Here is a 14,497-nt window from a genome sequence, read left to right as displayed (position 1 = left end):
GGGGCGAGTGGACAGCCGGGGGGGCGAGTGGACAGCGGGCGGGGGGGGGGGGCGAGTGGATGCCAGGGGGGGGAGCGAGTGGACAGCCGGGGGGGGCGAGTGGACAGCCGGGGGGGCGAGTGGACAGCCGGGGGAGCGAGTGGACAGCCGGGGGAGCGAGTGGACAGCCGGGGGAGCGAGTGGACAGCCGGGGGAGCGAGTGGACAGCCGGGGGAGCGAGTGGACAGCCGGGGGGGCGAGTGGACAGCCGGGGGGGCGAGTGGACAGCCGGGGGGGCGAGTGGACAGCCGGGGGAGCGAGTGGACAGCCGGGGGAGCGAGTGGACAGCCGGGGGAGCGAGTGGACAGCCGGGGGAGCGAGTGGACAGCCGGGGGAGCGAGTGGACAGCCGGGGGGGCGAGTGGACAGCGGGCGGGGGGGGGGGGGCGAGTGGATGCCAGGGGGGGGGAGCGAGTGGACAGCTGGGGGGGGCGAGTGGACAGCCGGGGGGGGGGCGAGTGGACAGCCGGGGGGGTGAGTGGACAGCCAGGTGACTCTGGCGGTTCAGGGGTCCTTCCTCTCTGGGTTGTTGGGCCCTTGTCCCCTCTTCCTTCTCTCTCTGTCCTTGGGGGTTTTGTTGTCAACACCTCAAAATAGGAAATGAGTAGATGCATGCAAATCAGCAGGGCTTTTCTTTTCCTGAGTTCTTAAAAAGAAAAGTGGAGGTAAGAGGGTAAAGGTCATTGATGACTAAAATTAAATGTGAAGCGAAGAACTGTCCTGCCTGGGTTGCCCTGGCCCCATGTCGGCGCCTCGTTTTCACCTCAGAGTCCTTCTGAGGCCCCCAGAGCTTTTTCCCGTCCGTCCGACTGGGATGGGGACTGCCCCTCCCGGTCACTGCAGGCCCAGGAGACAGAGATGTTTGCCAGGTTGGTGACCTGCAGGCAACTAATGGTGCCTGGCTCCTGGAGCAGGAGGGGGCAGGTAGTGACTGCTCCCCATTTTGCTGCTCCGCTCCCTGTACTGGAAGTGTGTCCCCTGTCTCCAGGGCAGAGTCCTGGCGCAGAGGGCGGCTGCTGCCAGGACCCCTGCTCTCGACGCACCCCTCTGCCGCCGCGCAATGAAAAGTGTTTGCAAATGGAGACGCGTGTACCTCTCCCTTGCTGATGCTGGTTTCTAATCTTTGTTTTGTTTTTTGTCTCTTCCTTTCTCCAGCACGAAAGACTTTCTAGGTAAGAAGGACCGTTTTTTTCCGCATGCTTAGCTCTCGTGTGTGAGTGCATGTCTGACACACCACCCGCTTCCTAGTGTAGCGTGTCCCTCACGTCCCTCCCTTTCCACGGCCTCACAGCACTCACACCCTGAGCAGGCAGCCGAGTCTGGTGTGGAGTACAGAGCCGCGCGGGGGAGCCGCTGGGACCCCACAGACCTGCAGCGCTCCTGACCACTCCTCCTCCCCTCTCCACACCCCTCCTCCCCTCCCCAGGCCTGGAGGGCTGGAGCCCACTGCCTCCCCCCCCCACCATCACCACCCCCTCCGCCTGCAGGGCCCGAGCCCACTGCCTCCTTCCCCCACCACCACCACCCCCTCCGCCTGCAGGGCCCGAGCCCACTGCCTCCCCCCCCCCCCCACCACCCCCTCCACCTGCAGGGCCGGAGCCCACTGCCTCCCCCCCCCCCACCACCACCCCCTCCGCCTGCAGGGCCCGAGCCCACTGCCCCATCACCACCACCACCACCCCCTCCACCTGCAGGGCCCGAGCCCACTGCCTCCCCCCCCACCACCACCACCCCCTCCGCCTGCAGGGCCGGAGCCCACTGCCTCCCCCCGCCACCATCACCACCCCCCTCCGCCTGCAGGGCCCGAGCCCACTGCCCCATCACCACTCCTCCCAAGCCTGCAGCTCGAGCTCCAAGTCCATGTGTTTCTGATTCCCTGGCAGGTCACTGGAAGCATTTTCCCAGGGCTGTTGAGATCCAAGAAACTTTTGCTTTTAAAAGCACACTCTTAAGAGAAGCAGTTCAACCCTAAATTAATTTGAAAAGCTCTAAGATTTAAGTTAGCATTTTGGGTCTAAACCACCAATTTTCAAGTAAGCTCCATTCTTGGCCAGTGACGGCCCCCTGCTCCTGCTCCTCCTCCTCCTCCTCCTCTGAGCTGGCTCCACCTCAGGTCCCAGCAGCTGGGGGTGGGGTCAGGGAAGGGGCGTCTGCATGTGTCGGCTGGCGCCCAAGCGCTTCTCAGAAAAGGCTCGCTGCCCTTCCGCACGCCGTCCTCAGAGCTGCCCTGAGGTCAGTGCGTCTCCCGGTGTCCCCACAGGTTGGAGTCTGGAGGCAGCAACCCCACGGCCAGCGACGCCTATGGGGACCGGGGCCTCGGCGAGAGCGCGCAGGGAGGCGCGAGAGGCCCGCCTGGCCAACCTGGCCAGCCTCGCGACGAGGACAGCAGCAGGGACTATAAGAAGGTAGGGTCCTGCTCAGCGTGCTGTTCGCGGGCTGCGGCCTTTGCTGGTGGGACGTGCACCCCGTCTGATGGAGCTGAGGGCGGGCAGTGACATCACACCCAGGCCTCCCGCTGCCCCCAGCTCGGTCAGCCCGGGACCTCCTGCCCACGGGCCTGTCCAGAGCGGCTGCGGGCTCACAGGTTTGCCCCCACCACTCTCCTCCACCTCGCAGAGGAGGTGACAGGAGAACGGTTTTGTGAGGAAAGCGTTTGTTAAGCAGAACTTGACCCAAATCAGTGCGCACAGGGCTGGCTCTGAGAACACAGTCACATAGGGTGTGAGCAGCTGTTTCCGGGGTGAGCTGTGGCTTCCGGGGGGCGGCGGGGGGGGACTGTGTTGAGGTCAAGCCTGTTGCTGTGTTCAGCACCAGGGCCTCCCGCTGACGGGGGTTGGGGAGGGGTGCAGACCAGTAAACGGGACACATTCCCTAGACACCCCCCCCCCCCCAGTGGGTGGCGGATGGTGGTTCTTGCTGGGCGACCTCGGGCGACCCCCAAGGTGACTGAGGCCACTTGCTCCCCAGCTCTAACGAGGGCGCCCTGACCGAAAACCAGAAGCTGAAGACCAAGCTGCAGGAGGGCCCAGCTGGAGCTGGCAGATGTCAAGTCCAGGCTGGAGAAGGTGGCCCAGGTGAGGGGACGGGGCCCTCGGGGGCGGGGGCGGCAGGTTAATCAGCATCTGCTGAGGAGGGATGGTCGCTAGTCCTGGGAGCAACTCCTGGTGCCTAAATGCGAAGCATCAATCTCGTGGGATGAGGCCAGTCCCAGCCTGTTCTGCCTCGTCCCCCAGGTCCTCCCAGAGAGGGACAAGGAGCCCTGTCACACACCGGCACAGGGCACAGAGGCCTGAGGCAGGGGCTGCTCAGGGCAGAGGTGGTGTTGGATGGAGGGTCCAGCCCCTGCAGAGCTTCTGTCCTGCAGCCTGGGGCCCCTGGGGCGTTTAAGTGACTTCAGTTGGACAAGAAAAGCAGGTCTCGGCCTCAAGGAAAGAGTGAGGCTGAGGGATGGACTCAGCCCCGGCAGCCCAGTCCCCGCCAGTCTGCCCTCCTCAGCCAGTCCACACTCTCAGCCAGTCCACACTCAGCTGACCCGGGTGTCCGAAGCTGCTTTTATCTCAACAGCCAATGAGCTGTGTCAGTCGATCCAGACCTCACCCAGCACCTCGCAGGAGGATGGACTTCCCCTGCCGCCCTCCCTGCCCCAGGCCAACCTTCAGGGTCCACAGTCTCAGCTGTTGCTGACCAACAGGCGAAGGGCGCTGGAATAAAATCTGCCTTTCCAGCCACTGCTTGCTGGGTGTGTCGTCATGTCCTTAGTTTTGCCAAATATGCGCTATCGAAGTTCAGGAGAAGTGCTGCTGCAAAGCAAGTCGCTGCTGATTGGCCAAAAGTGGAGCGTTTGGCAGGAGAGGGTGGGGCCTCCCATCCTCATGGAGATGGTTCCCCAGGGATACCTGGAGTTGGTGCCTAGAAGGCCCACTGAGCTCTCAGGGCGCCAAGATCTAAAGAACAACAAAAACCCAGTTCTTTGTGGATGTGAACTGCTAGTAAGTGCAGTCCTCACAGACCTTGCTTCTCAGCCAGGGATGCAGACTGACAGGACGGGGACGGCTTCCGGAGGGGACAGCATGACCTTCAGGACGGGGTGTGACCTTCAGGACAGGGGACATGCCCGGCTGGCGTGACTCAGTGGTTGAGCGTAGACCGATGAACCAGAGGTCACGGTTCGATTCCCGAACAGGGCACATGCCCGGGTTGCGGGCTCCGTCCCCAGTAGCGGGTGTGCAGGAGGCAGCCGATTCATGATCCTCTCTCATCGTTGATGTTTCTCTCTCTCTCCCTCTCCCTTCCTCTCTGAAATCAATAAAAATATATATTTTTAAAAAGAACAAGGAACGTGACCTTGAGGACAGGAGAGCCCACAGGACAGGAGCACGTTCTCAGCTGTGCTGTTACTTCTGGCTATTCCTTAGTTTTTTGAAAAAAGGAACCTCTGCAGGCAAAGCCACGGGGTGTCTGGGTCCAGTGCCTGCCGAGAGAGGAGCTCTGGGCAGCTCCTGGTACCAGGCTGCTCTCCACACCCCCCTCTCCCCCTTCCGTGGGGCAGCCATGACCTGCCCTGCCGGCTCTGCCCTCACTGTGACCTAGAGAAGTTCTCATCTTTCATTCAAATAAAATCAGCTTATCTGGGAGCTCCATGTGTGAAAGAAGGGGGCCGAGTCTGGTCCAAGCTGGGGAGACAGCAGGAGCCTCCCGAGGACCCTGAGGCCCACGGCCAGGGAGGCCACTGCTCCGGGGAAAAGCACAGAGTGCAATGGGATGGCCCAGGCCTCGCTCAGGAGTGGCCGCTCTCAGAGGAGAGGGGTCCCGTGCTCACTCGGGGGACTCTAGGGAGGACGTGAGGGCTGGTGAGCTGGAGGGGCAGGCCCAGAGGGCCCTGTCTGCACGGTGGCTGCCAAACACGGGGCCCTGCAGACAGCAGGGCATACCGGGCGCCCGGAGCCTGCTGTCACCTCCACCTCCACGGTGGAGCTGCCCAGACGGCCTGCCTGGGACCGCTCCGTGACTCGCTCCCTCCCCTTCTTCAGCAGAAACAGGAGAAGACGCCCGACAGGTCCTCGCTGCTGGAGGTGGAGAAGCGGGTAGGCAGCTCCCTGTGTCCTCTCCTCCCCGAGCCTCTCCTGTTGTGTGTGCCAGTGGAAAAAGCGCGTCTCCGGCGGGGGACCGCATTCCACTCCCAGCTCGGTCATAAATTCTTTCTGTCTGACGTGGACCGCAGCTCATTGCTCGTCCTTGGGCTTCATCAGACGGTCAGTCCTTCCACACGTCCTGTGTGGGGGCAGGTCCTGGGAGGGTCAGTGTCCTGCCTATAGGCAGACCTGCTCATATACACACACGCACACACACAGTATACCACACGCATACACTGCATGCACACACACACAGTACGCCGCATGCACACACAGTACACTGCATGCACATGCATACTGCATACATGCACACACTGTGCACACTGCCCCACGCATGTGCACACGTGCATACTGCGCCACACTCATACACATAAATACACTGCACCACACACAATGGGCCCAGGCTCTGCCCTCCCGCCCCCTGGGGCAGAAGGGAGCCCCGCAGGACCTCGCAGGCGGAGGCCCGTGATGGAGCGTGAGCAGAGCCTCACCCTGGGGGAGTGTTCCTGTTAGTTGCTGGCCTCCGGCCGCATTCGGAATGTTTTTCTGGAATCGGACGTTCTTGGATCGGGAAGGCTCTGGTGCATTGGTGACCCCGCTCTGCCTGACCCTGAGGCGCATGCTCTCATCCCCTCTTCAGTTGGAAAGCAGCTGGCTTTTGTGACGCATTTATTCCCTTGGCTGGTGTCTCATCTAATCACGAGGCCCCATTGTCCTGGAATCTTGCGGGGAGGGGGAGAATCAGCTCAGCCTCTGACCCCTGGTGACCAGCGGCTCCCAAGGAACGGGGGGGGGGCCCCTGCGGGGAGTCGGGCCTATTTGAGAGGTATCATGTGAACCCCCAGGTGGCTCAACGGGCCCTGGTGTCCCTGTGCTCCTAGCTGTCGGGTGGGAGCTGTGGGGGTGGGGGAGCTGTGGGGTGGGAGCTGTGGGGGGAGCTGTGGAGCGGGGAGCTGGGGGGGGCTGTGGGGCGGGATCTGTGGGGGGAACTGTGGGCGGGGAGCTGGGGGGCGGCGGCTGTGGGGGGAGCTGGGGGGAGCTAGGGGGCGGGAGCTGTGGGGCGGGAGCTGTGGCGGGGGAGCTGTGGGGGAGCTGGGGGGCGGGAGCTAGGGGGGAGCTATGGGCGGGAGCTGAGGGGCGGGAGCTGTGAGTGGAGTGCAGAGACAGTGCCAGGGAAGTAGGGCCGGCAGCCTCCTGGGCAGTTTGCCTGAGCCTTGACCCTGTTGGTCACTGGCGGCCCGGAGGCAGCATGGACTCCCTGCTGAGACCACATGTGCATTGTCTGTTAACAGGAGCGGCGGGCCCTGGAGCGGAAGATGTCCGAGATGGAGGAGGAGATGAAGGTACGGGGAGGGTCCTCTGTGGGTTCCCCAGCTGAGCCCTGACCCAGCCCCTCGGGGAGCAGCGCGGCCTCTGCTGTGGGGACGCTGGGGCAGGCGTGGGCTGACCTGTGGTTTCCTCAGGGGCTGGGTGGACAGGCGGCAGCTGCCCGGGCCTCAGGTAGGTGCCGCCGCCCTCCCGCCACAGCCCGCGCTGCACGACGTCGGGGTCTGTCCACATGGGCTTCCTGCCGGTGGTTCCCCGAGGCACTCCGCGATGTCGGCTGCCTCAGGCCGAGGCCACACCTCACCTCGCTCACTGCCCCTCACCCCGCAGCAGCTGGGCCGGGCTGCTGGGCCTCCCGGAGGCTGGGAGCGCCACCCTGCGTGCATGACGCCAGCACCCGCCGCTACTTAGCACGGCTCAGCTTCCCTCCGCGGGGTCCCTCACTCGGTGAGAGAGTGTTTGCCTGGTGCCCTGGCGGTGGGTGCCGTGCCCTGGCGTGTGGAGAGGTGCCTGTTGTCTGCTGGCTCACGGTGAATCTACTGAAAAGGCTTGTCAGGACTGGACAAGGTCTGTGCCTTTGGAGGCAGAAACTTCAGCCGCATGAAGTTGGGGGGACTGGCCCGAGGGGTCTGCGAAGGCGCTTCTTGTGGACACAGCAGGTCGTGAGCCGTGGCCAGCATCCGTCCAGTCTGGGACCTGGCCCAGCTGAGGGCCAGGGGCTGTGTCTGCCGCGCACTCAGCTACGCAGGCGCTTGGGCCCCGGGTGTCGGCCGGAGCAGGTGCAGGGCGGCCTCCAGGGACCCTCAGTGGCGCCTGTTCTGACTCAGGCGAGTCGTGTAGAAAGCCCAGGGGACAGGAGCCAGGAGGTGGGAGCGGGCTCTGGTCACGCCGTGGCCACCCTGACCCCGGTCCTGGGAGGTGCAGGCGGGAGCTGCGTGGCCGCTCTTGGCTGGGCTGGGCCCGCAGGTCCGCTCCTGGATTTACTGTTTCCTCTGGAAACAGCCCATCCCCAGCCTGCCCAGTGCCTTCCCTCTCCTGCTGAGTCCTCCAGACGCCCCCGACCTGCGTGCAGGCGAGGCCGCGTTCAGGGAGGGAGGCCGTGGGCCCACGCCAGCCTCAGAGGAGGGTGAGGCGGGACTTCCTGTTGGTTCTGACATGGTCCCTCCGCCCGTCCGTTGGGTGTGTCCGTGTGCAGCCCCCGAGCCTGCTCTGTCTTCCCTGCGGCCGGCGGGGGGCGGCTGCTGGTCCTGGCCCTCCAGTGGCCACTTGGGGCTGCTCGGTGCCGACCGTTTCCCAAGCTGGCGTCCCTTGTGGGGACAGAGATTCCGTGTGTTGTCTGTGCTGTTTCCTTTTCTCTGTCCCCCTCATGCCTCTTTCATTTCCTCGCTCTTCCCCTCACCCTCCATCTCTGTCCTCATCTCTGGGGGTGGCAGACGCTCTCCTGTGTGGTCCTGGCGACCCTCCTGTGGCCACTGCGGCCCACAGGTTCTGCCTGCCTCCACGCAGCCTCACATGCCAGTCTGCACCCAGGAGTGGCGGCCGTGGTCAGGCGGTGAGCAGGCCCTTACTGTCCCAGGGGGTCCTGCAGCACGAGGCCGGGACGTGGGGCTGTTCCTCGTGCACATGCACCCCCTACAGGAGTGTCAGCCCAGCGTGAGCTGATGGAGCTGGGGCGCCTGACCTCCATGATGCCGGCGGCCACTCGTAGGTCAGGACCGTCCACTGGACGTGTCCCTCCAGTTCTAGCAGCCGCTTCACCTGGAAAATACCTACTCAGGCTGCTCTTTACTTTAGAGAGAAAAGTCATGAGGTGAAGCAGGGCCCAGACAGAGAAGCCGGAACAGGGGCTCTGGGGGAGCACGGGCCTTGGCCTCACCGGGACATGCTGGGTCCCCATCTCCTGGCCATGACCATGGAGGGTCCCAGGCTGTGGCTCGACCGCACCCACAGCTCCGAGCCCGCGGGCCCAGCCTCAGGGGTCGCCCTGAGAGCAAGCAGGTGGCTTTGGAGCCGAGCCGTGCGTGCACCTGGCTGCCTTCGCGGGGAGGGCAGGCTCCGCTTTCCTCCATCCCTGCTCCTCTCGTCTCCTTTCTCGCATGCGAACCAAGACTAACTGAGTCGTGTGGCCTCTGCCTGCTCTCATCTCCTGGTCTGTCTGTCTGTCTCTCTGTCTCTCTGTCGTGCCTCGTGTCCCTGCAGAACCTCCACCAGCTCAAACAGATCCAAACCCTGAAGCAGATGAACGCCCAGCTGCAGGCTGAGAACAGGGCGCTGGCCCGCGTGGTGGCCCGGCTCTCGGCGTCCATGGAGTCCGCGCAGTCCCAGGAGCTCTAGCCGCCGCGCCCTCCTCTGCAGGCAGGTCGCTCCCCTTGCTGCCGCTCGGGCTCATCCACCGGAGCCCATCAGGCGCTGTCAAGGCTGGTCGTGCAGACAAAGGAGCCAGGATGAGGCCTGTGGGACGGCCAGGTCAGGGAGGGCCTGCTGGCTGAGGTCTGTGCAGGAAGGTTGCCCGGAGACTGGACACGCCGTGGGTACGCACAGGTGTGCACAGGTCACGCCACGCAGGCCGCGTGTCTCCATCCACCAGGTGCAGCCTGGTCCCCAGAGCAGTTGGGGGTTGGGCCTGGGGGTCACATGGGCGTGGCTGCGGCATGTGCGTGCCTGGGCCCAGCCCCAAGGGGCCTGTGAAACCAGGGCTGAGAGCATGGCCTTTTGGGGAGCACACAGAGCCAGCTCCCCGTCTAACCGGGGGCCGGCTGGGGGGCCGGCCTGGAGGCTGCCGTGTCGGCGCTTGCACCAGCAAAGCCATCGGCAGCCCAGGCTGGTGGAGGTGCGTGCGTCAGCCTCCCTCACACTTGGTCCTCCTCCCTCTGGGGACATTGCTCCCCCTTCACAAATCATGGGCCTGGCGTCTGCGGCCCTGCGTGTGGCTGCAGGCAGAGCCGAGGGCTGGCCTTGCAGGGAGATGGGCCGGGCTAGTCTCCCGAGAAGAGAACCCTGGGTTTGGTCCCAGCCCCTCCCTGCACGGGGTCTGAGAGGCGAGCTCACAGGCGGGTCCTCTGTCTGAGAGGTGGAGGGGCTTAGCGCCTGGCAGCCGCCTCGGGAGGCTCTCGGGGCCGGCGTGTCCTCTGCCTGTTTGCGGAGCCTCTGGTTGGCAGCAGGCAGCTCGCACCCACGAGGGGTGCCCCCGGCACAGACAGACGGCTCCCCGCTTAAAGTCACCCGAGACTCCTGAAAGCTGGAGCTGGAGACGGGCCCACAGGCGCCCCAGTTATTCGAGGTGTCCCTCTTTCAGGGAGGCAGCATAGCATGCGGCTGGTAACCACGGTGATGGTAACCATGGTGAAGGTCGGGTTAAAGCCTGGCCGGTGCTTCACAGCTTTTCCTTCCTTGTTGCCCAGAACAGTCATTTCACAAACGAAAGGCCCGAGTTCCAGATTCCATCACTCAGTACGTGGTGGAGTCCAGCTCCACACCGGCAGCAGGCCCGGAGCCACGCCCTGCGCCCTGTCCCCCCGTCCCCAGCACTGACCCCCCAGCTGCCAGGCAGCGCCCGCGCCGTCCCTGCAGCTTCGGGCCGTGGTCCTCGCTGACACTGCTTGTCAGAGGCGGGAGGAAGTAATAGCTGAGACACAGACTCCGTTTTATTTGTCCGAGAATCACATCGGTCGCGGTGAACTGGGGCGTGAGAATCAGGGGAGCTGAGTTCCAGGGAAGTCACAGCGTCTGCCTTCAGGTGTTCCTGCCCAGTGCCCACCCGGTGAGGTCGGGACACCCTCCAGGGTCCGTGCAGCTGGGAAGTCGCCGTCCAGTGTCTTTTTTCCCCCAAAGAATTAAGTCTGAGGTCACCCAGGCTTGAGAGGAATTTGTACATTTTAAAAAGGGGTGAGGCCCGGCCGGTGTGGCTCAGTGGGTTGGAGCGTTGGCCTGTGCACCGAAGGGCCCTGGGCTCTGCTCCCGGTCAGGCGTCTGCCCAGGTTTCAGGTCACATCTCGTCGGGGCGTGTACGGGAGGCAGCCGATCGATGGGTCTCTCTTCTCCCTTCCCGTCGCTAGAATTGGTGAAAAGGGTACCTTTGGGTGAGGATTCCAAAGGGGGGCACCTCAGCCCAGCCCTCAGACGAATGCAGCTTCGCCGTGTGGCCCTGCGGCCGGGCAGGTGCACTGGGCATCCGTGGCCATGGGCAGTGCTCGGCCCTGGGGTCCGGCTACAGAGCGGGCAGGAGGCAGGGTCTGGAGGAGGTTCTGGGAGCAGCCGCCTGACTGCCTGTGGGCCCCTCGGGTCCCTCTCTGGCAGGGACGAGGGCACGGCGGTTCTGTCATAGGAACCCCGCAGTCGGTGGCTTGCCTGTGTGTTCGGTGGTCAGTTCTGGGACACCTGCCCTGGCCACACGGGCATGGTTCTAGGGTCTCTGACCCCCTCCCCCTCCAGCAGCGTCCGCGCAGGCACTGCACCCCACCCCACAGGGTTTGCACGTGCGCCCACGGCTGTGCACCCCTCTGGTTCCTGGTGGGCAACACACACGCCTGCGGTGGTGGCAGAGCCGTGGGAGGGCCACCCTCCTGCCCGCGGCACCTGTTCCCTGGAGGGGCAGCCACCCCTGAACCTGCGGCGACACCAGGGCTCTGATGGCCGGGTGGGGCACCGGGCCTGGCCGCCCTCCTGGTCACATGACCGGTCCTGGGGGCAGGGTGGTGCTCAGGGCTGTGACACCCTCCCTCTCCTGCAGGTGTTAACAGAACTGAAGTCCGACAACCAGAGGCTAAAAGATGAGAATGGCGCCCTCATCAGAGTCATCAGCAAACTGTCCAAGTAGCCGTGGCCCCAGATGGAGGCTGGCTGCTGCCCCAGACTCGCCTTCCCGCGGAGGGCCTGTGGGGAAGGCCGCCTGCCCGTCCTGCGTCACCTGCTCTGCGCCTCTGTACCCTGCACACCCACCCCGCCTCCACCCCGCTGTGCCCACTCAGCCTGGGCCTTGCTGCTCGCCCATCCCCACTGGGCCTGGACCCGACCAGAGCCTTGTGGTGGCCCCTGCAGGACTCCGTGTGGGGCAGGAGGTCGGGTGGGGCCGCCACCCAGGGCTGGGAGTGCACGGACCGGCTCCCCAAGACCCTGGGGTCTCTGTCAGCAGCGCCCGCCCCCCCCCCCCCGCCCCCAGGGCTCGGGGCCCTGGTTCCCAGGCCTGTCCTGTTTCCTCTTTCTGCTCCGCCGCCTCCCGCACTCTAAACGGAGACAGCTCCCGGGCCTCCCCGGAGGCAGTGGCCTCCCTGACATCTCCCACTGCCCCTGCTCGGGACTTGGTCCACAGGCCCCTCCCTTCACCTCATCCCTGCACCCGCCCGGGCCCCAGAAGGAATGGTGCGCCCCAGGGCGGAGGTGGGTGGGGCGGGCGTGCCAGCGGTGCTGCCAACAGTGTGGTTTGTGTGCAGGTCAGAGGCTCCTGGTCCTGGGGCTGCGGTGAGGGCTCAGCACAGCCCAGTCTGCCGCCCACACTCCCCCCAGGGCTGCTCAGGGTGAGCAGTGTCGGGGCTCAGGGACAGACAGCACTGCCCCCCACGGCCTCTGGCTGGGAGCCCACAGGCACGGGAATGCTCCGCTCGGCGGGCGGGGAGGGGGCTGCCTCTTCTCAGGAAAAGAAAGCGGGATTGTTAGGAGGACGTCTGTCGGGCCTCTCGCTCCGTCAGACCTGTGTGCCTTCCCCAGAGCCGTGCCCTCCGCGCTCACGACGCCTCTTCTTGCCAGAAAGTTCTTGTGATGAAGCGCCAGCTTCCCAGCCTCAGGAAACGCCGGGGTCCGGGGACTCTCGAGCCATTGCCTTCCTCAGACAGGCCGGCGTCCGATGTCTGTCCATCCCTCACTGCGCTGCCCCGAGCCCGTGCGGACCTGGGGACGGAGCGCCAGGCAGCGGGGAGGGCAACCCACGGGTTCCCTGGAGCTTGGCAGGGGGGCCTCCACCTGGGCCTCCTTCCCCCAGGGCACCCTAAGTGGACACAGCTGTCCCTGCCCTATCGAGGCCCACAGTAGCCACAGGTGGAGGCCCCCACTCGGTGTCTGAGCTGAGGACAGCAGGTGAGGGGAGGAGGGGCAGGGCTCTCCCTGGGTCTGCGGGGAGACACCACGGGGAACACTCAGCCCCATCTGCCCGTCGCTCTCAGAAGGCGGGTGGGGGAGAGGAGGGACAGAGACCCCAAGGCACAAGGAGGCAGGCGGTCAGGCCCATCAAGGGGCGGGTGGGGGGGGGCCTGGTGGCTCAGACCTCAGCCTCCAGCCGAGCGGAGACCTCAGTGGCCTCCCGATGGCATTGCCCTCCAGGCCGGCTCCTGGCCGCCTGTCGGCTCCTGGTGAGATTGCACAAGAGGGACTTACCGGCCGCCAGGGAACAGGGTCTGGGGCAGAGAAAAAGCAGGAACCTGACCAGCAGGTGCCCGGAGCGCAGAGGCTCAGGTGCCCTGGCAGGTGGGCTGAGCGGGGAGGAAGTGTCCTGGTCAGAGGCAGGTGCGAATGTGGCGTGCGGCCCGCGGAGCCTTCGAGAGTCCGGGTCCTCAGTTAACCAGAGTCCCACTGAGCGTGAGCGGATCATTCCTGTCTGGCCGCCTCCCTCACACCCTCTGCTCCTGCCGTCCTTCCAACATTGAGGTGCAGGGAGGCCTCCGGGGACCAGCTGCCAAGTGGCCCCGTCCTGTCCCGACTCCCAGCGGGACCCGGCCTCACCTGAGGTTGGAGCGTGGGCAGCGTGGCCACGTCCCGCTGGGACAGGTCTGAACCTGGGAGCTCACACGTCCCCAAACCAGTGCGGGGCTGATGGGGCCACCTGCCCGACCCCATCCCAGGACTCGCCCTCGGGTGACTCTGGTCCCCGACTCCATCCCAGGACTCGCCCTCGGGTGACTCTGGTCCCCGACCCCATCCCAGGACTCGCCCTCGGGTGACTCTGGTCCCCAAATCCATCCCAGGACTCGCCCTCGGGTGACTCTGGTCCCCAAATCCATCCCAGGACTCGCCCTCGGGTGACTCTGGTCCCTGACCCCATCCCAGGACTCGCCCTCGGGTGACTCTGGTCCCCAAATCCATCCCAGGACTCGCCCTCGGGTGACTCTGGTCCCCGTGCCCCTCCGTCCGTCCGTCTCCGCTTCCCCCGGGTCAGCGGGCGCTGAGTGGGGCTCTCGCTGTAAACGCCGGGTGGGGGGGCCGAGCGGGCAGCAGGCCGCTGGAGCTGAATGTACTTGATGCACCTTCGCGTGGCCTTCCGACCCGAGTGAGCGAGTGGTTTGCTGGTGGGTGTTGCCTAATGTCACTGAGTTCCTGTGTGGGAGTGACTCACTGTGTGTGGCGCCTGCGCACAGCGGTCTTTACAAACAGCCAATAAACGTGTTTCAACTTGACTGGCTCTGCGCCTGGAAACGTCCGTGGGCCTCACGTCCAGCCTTCCTCTCACATCACCGCCTCGGCCCTGGCCCCGCCCACCTCTGCCCGGGACACGCCCACCTCTGCCCGGGACACACCCACCTCTGCCCGGGACACCCCCACCTCTGCCCCGGGACACGCCTACCCCTGCCCCGGGATACCACCACCTCTGTCCGGGACACACCCACCTCTTCCCCGGGCCCCGCCCACCTCTGCCCCAGGACACCCCCACCCCTGCCCCGGACACCCCCACCTCTGCCCCAGGATACCACCACCTCTGCCCGGGACACCCCCACCTCTGCCCGGGACACCCCCACCTCTGCCCCGGGACACCCCACCTCTGCCCCGGGACACGCCTACCCCTGCCCCGGGACACGCCCACCTCTGCCCAGGACACCCCACCTCTGCCCCGGGATACCACCACCTCTGCCCGGGACACCCCCACCTCTGCCCCGGGACACCCCCCACCCCTGCCCCGGACACCCCCACCTCTGCCCCGGGACACGCCCACCTCTGCCCCAGGATACCACCACCTCTGTCCGGGACACCCCCACCTCTGCCCAGGACACCCCACCTCTGCCCCGGGATACCACCACC

The 14,497-nt window shown here is 65.4% G+C and overlaps 1 protein-coding gene across 1 annotated transcript in view; it reads left to right on the top strand.

Annotated features, from left to right (window-relative positions):
* PPP1R12B (protein phosphatase 1 regulatory subunit 12B) overlaps positions 1–13,878 on the top strand; it is a 63,541-nt gene extending 49,663 nt beyond the window's left edge. Inside the window, 9 exon segments of the mRNA XM_070401407.1 lie at positions 1,194–1,210; positions 2,299–2,350; positions 2,352–2,406; positions 2,409–2,448; positions 3,006–3,060; positions 3,062–3,112; positions 5,069–5,122; positions 6,463–6,513; positions 11,226–13,878. Coding sequence (XP_070257508.1) covers positions 1,194–1,210; positions 2,299–2,350; positions 2,352–2,406; positions 2,409–2,448; positions 3,006–3,060; positions 3,062–3,112; positions 5,069–5,122; positions 6,463–6,513; positions 11,226–11,312 — 462 coding nt within the window. The 3' untranslated portion in view covers positions 11,313–13,878.
* The last annotated feature ends 619 nt before the right edge of the window (positions 13,879–14,497 follow it).

This window comes from Myotis yumanensis, unplaced genomic scaffold (genome assembly GCF_028538775.1).
Source record: "Myotis yumanensis isolate MYYU_CA2020_CCGP unplaced genomic scaffold, mMyoYum1.0.hap1 SCAF_22, whole genome shotgun sequence".
Classification (NCBI taxonomy): Eukaryota; Metazoa; Chordata; class Mammalia; order Chiroptera; family Vespertilionidae; genus Myotis; species Myotis yumanensis.
This window is presented reverse-complemented; position numbering and strand designations above follow the sequence as displayed.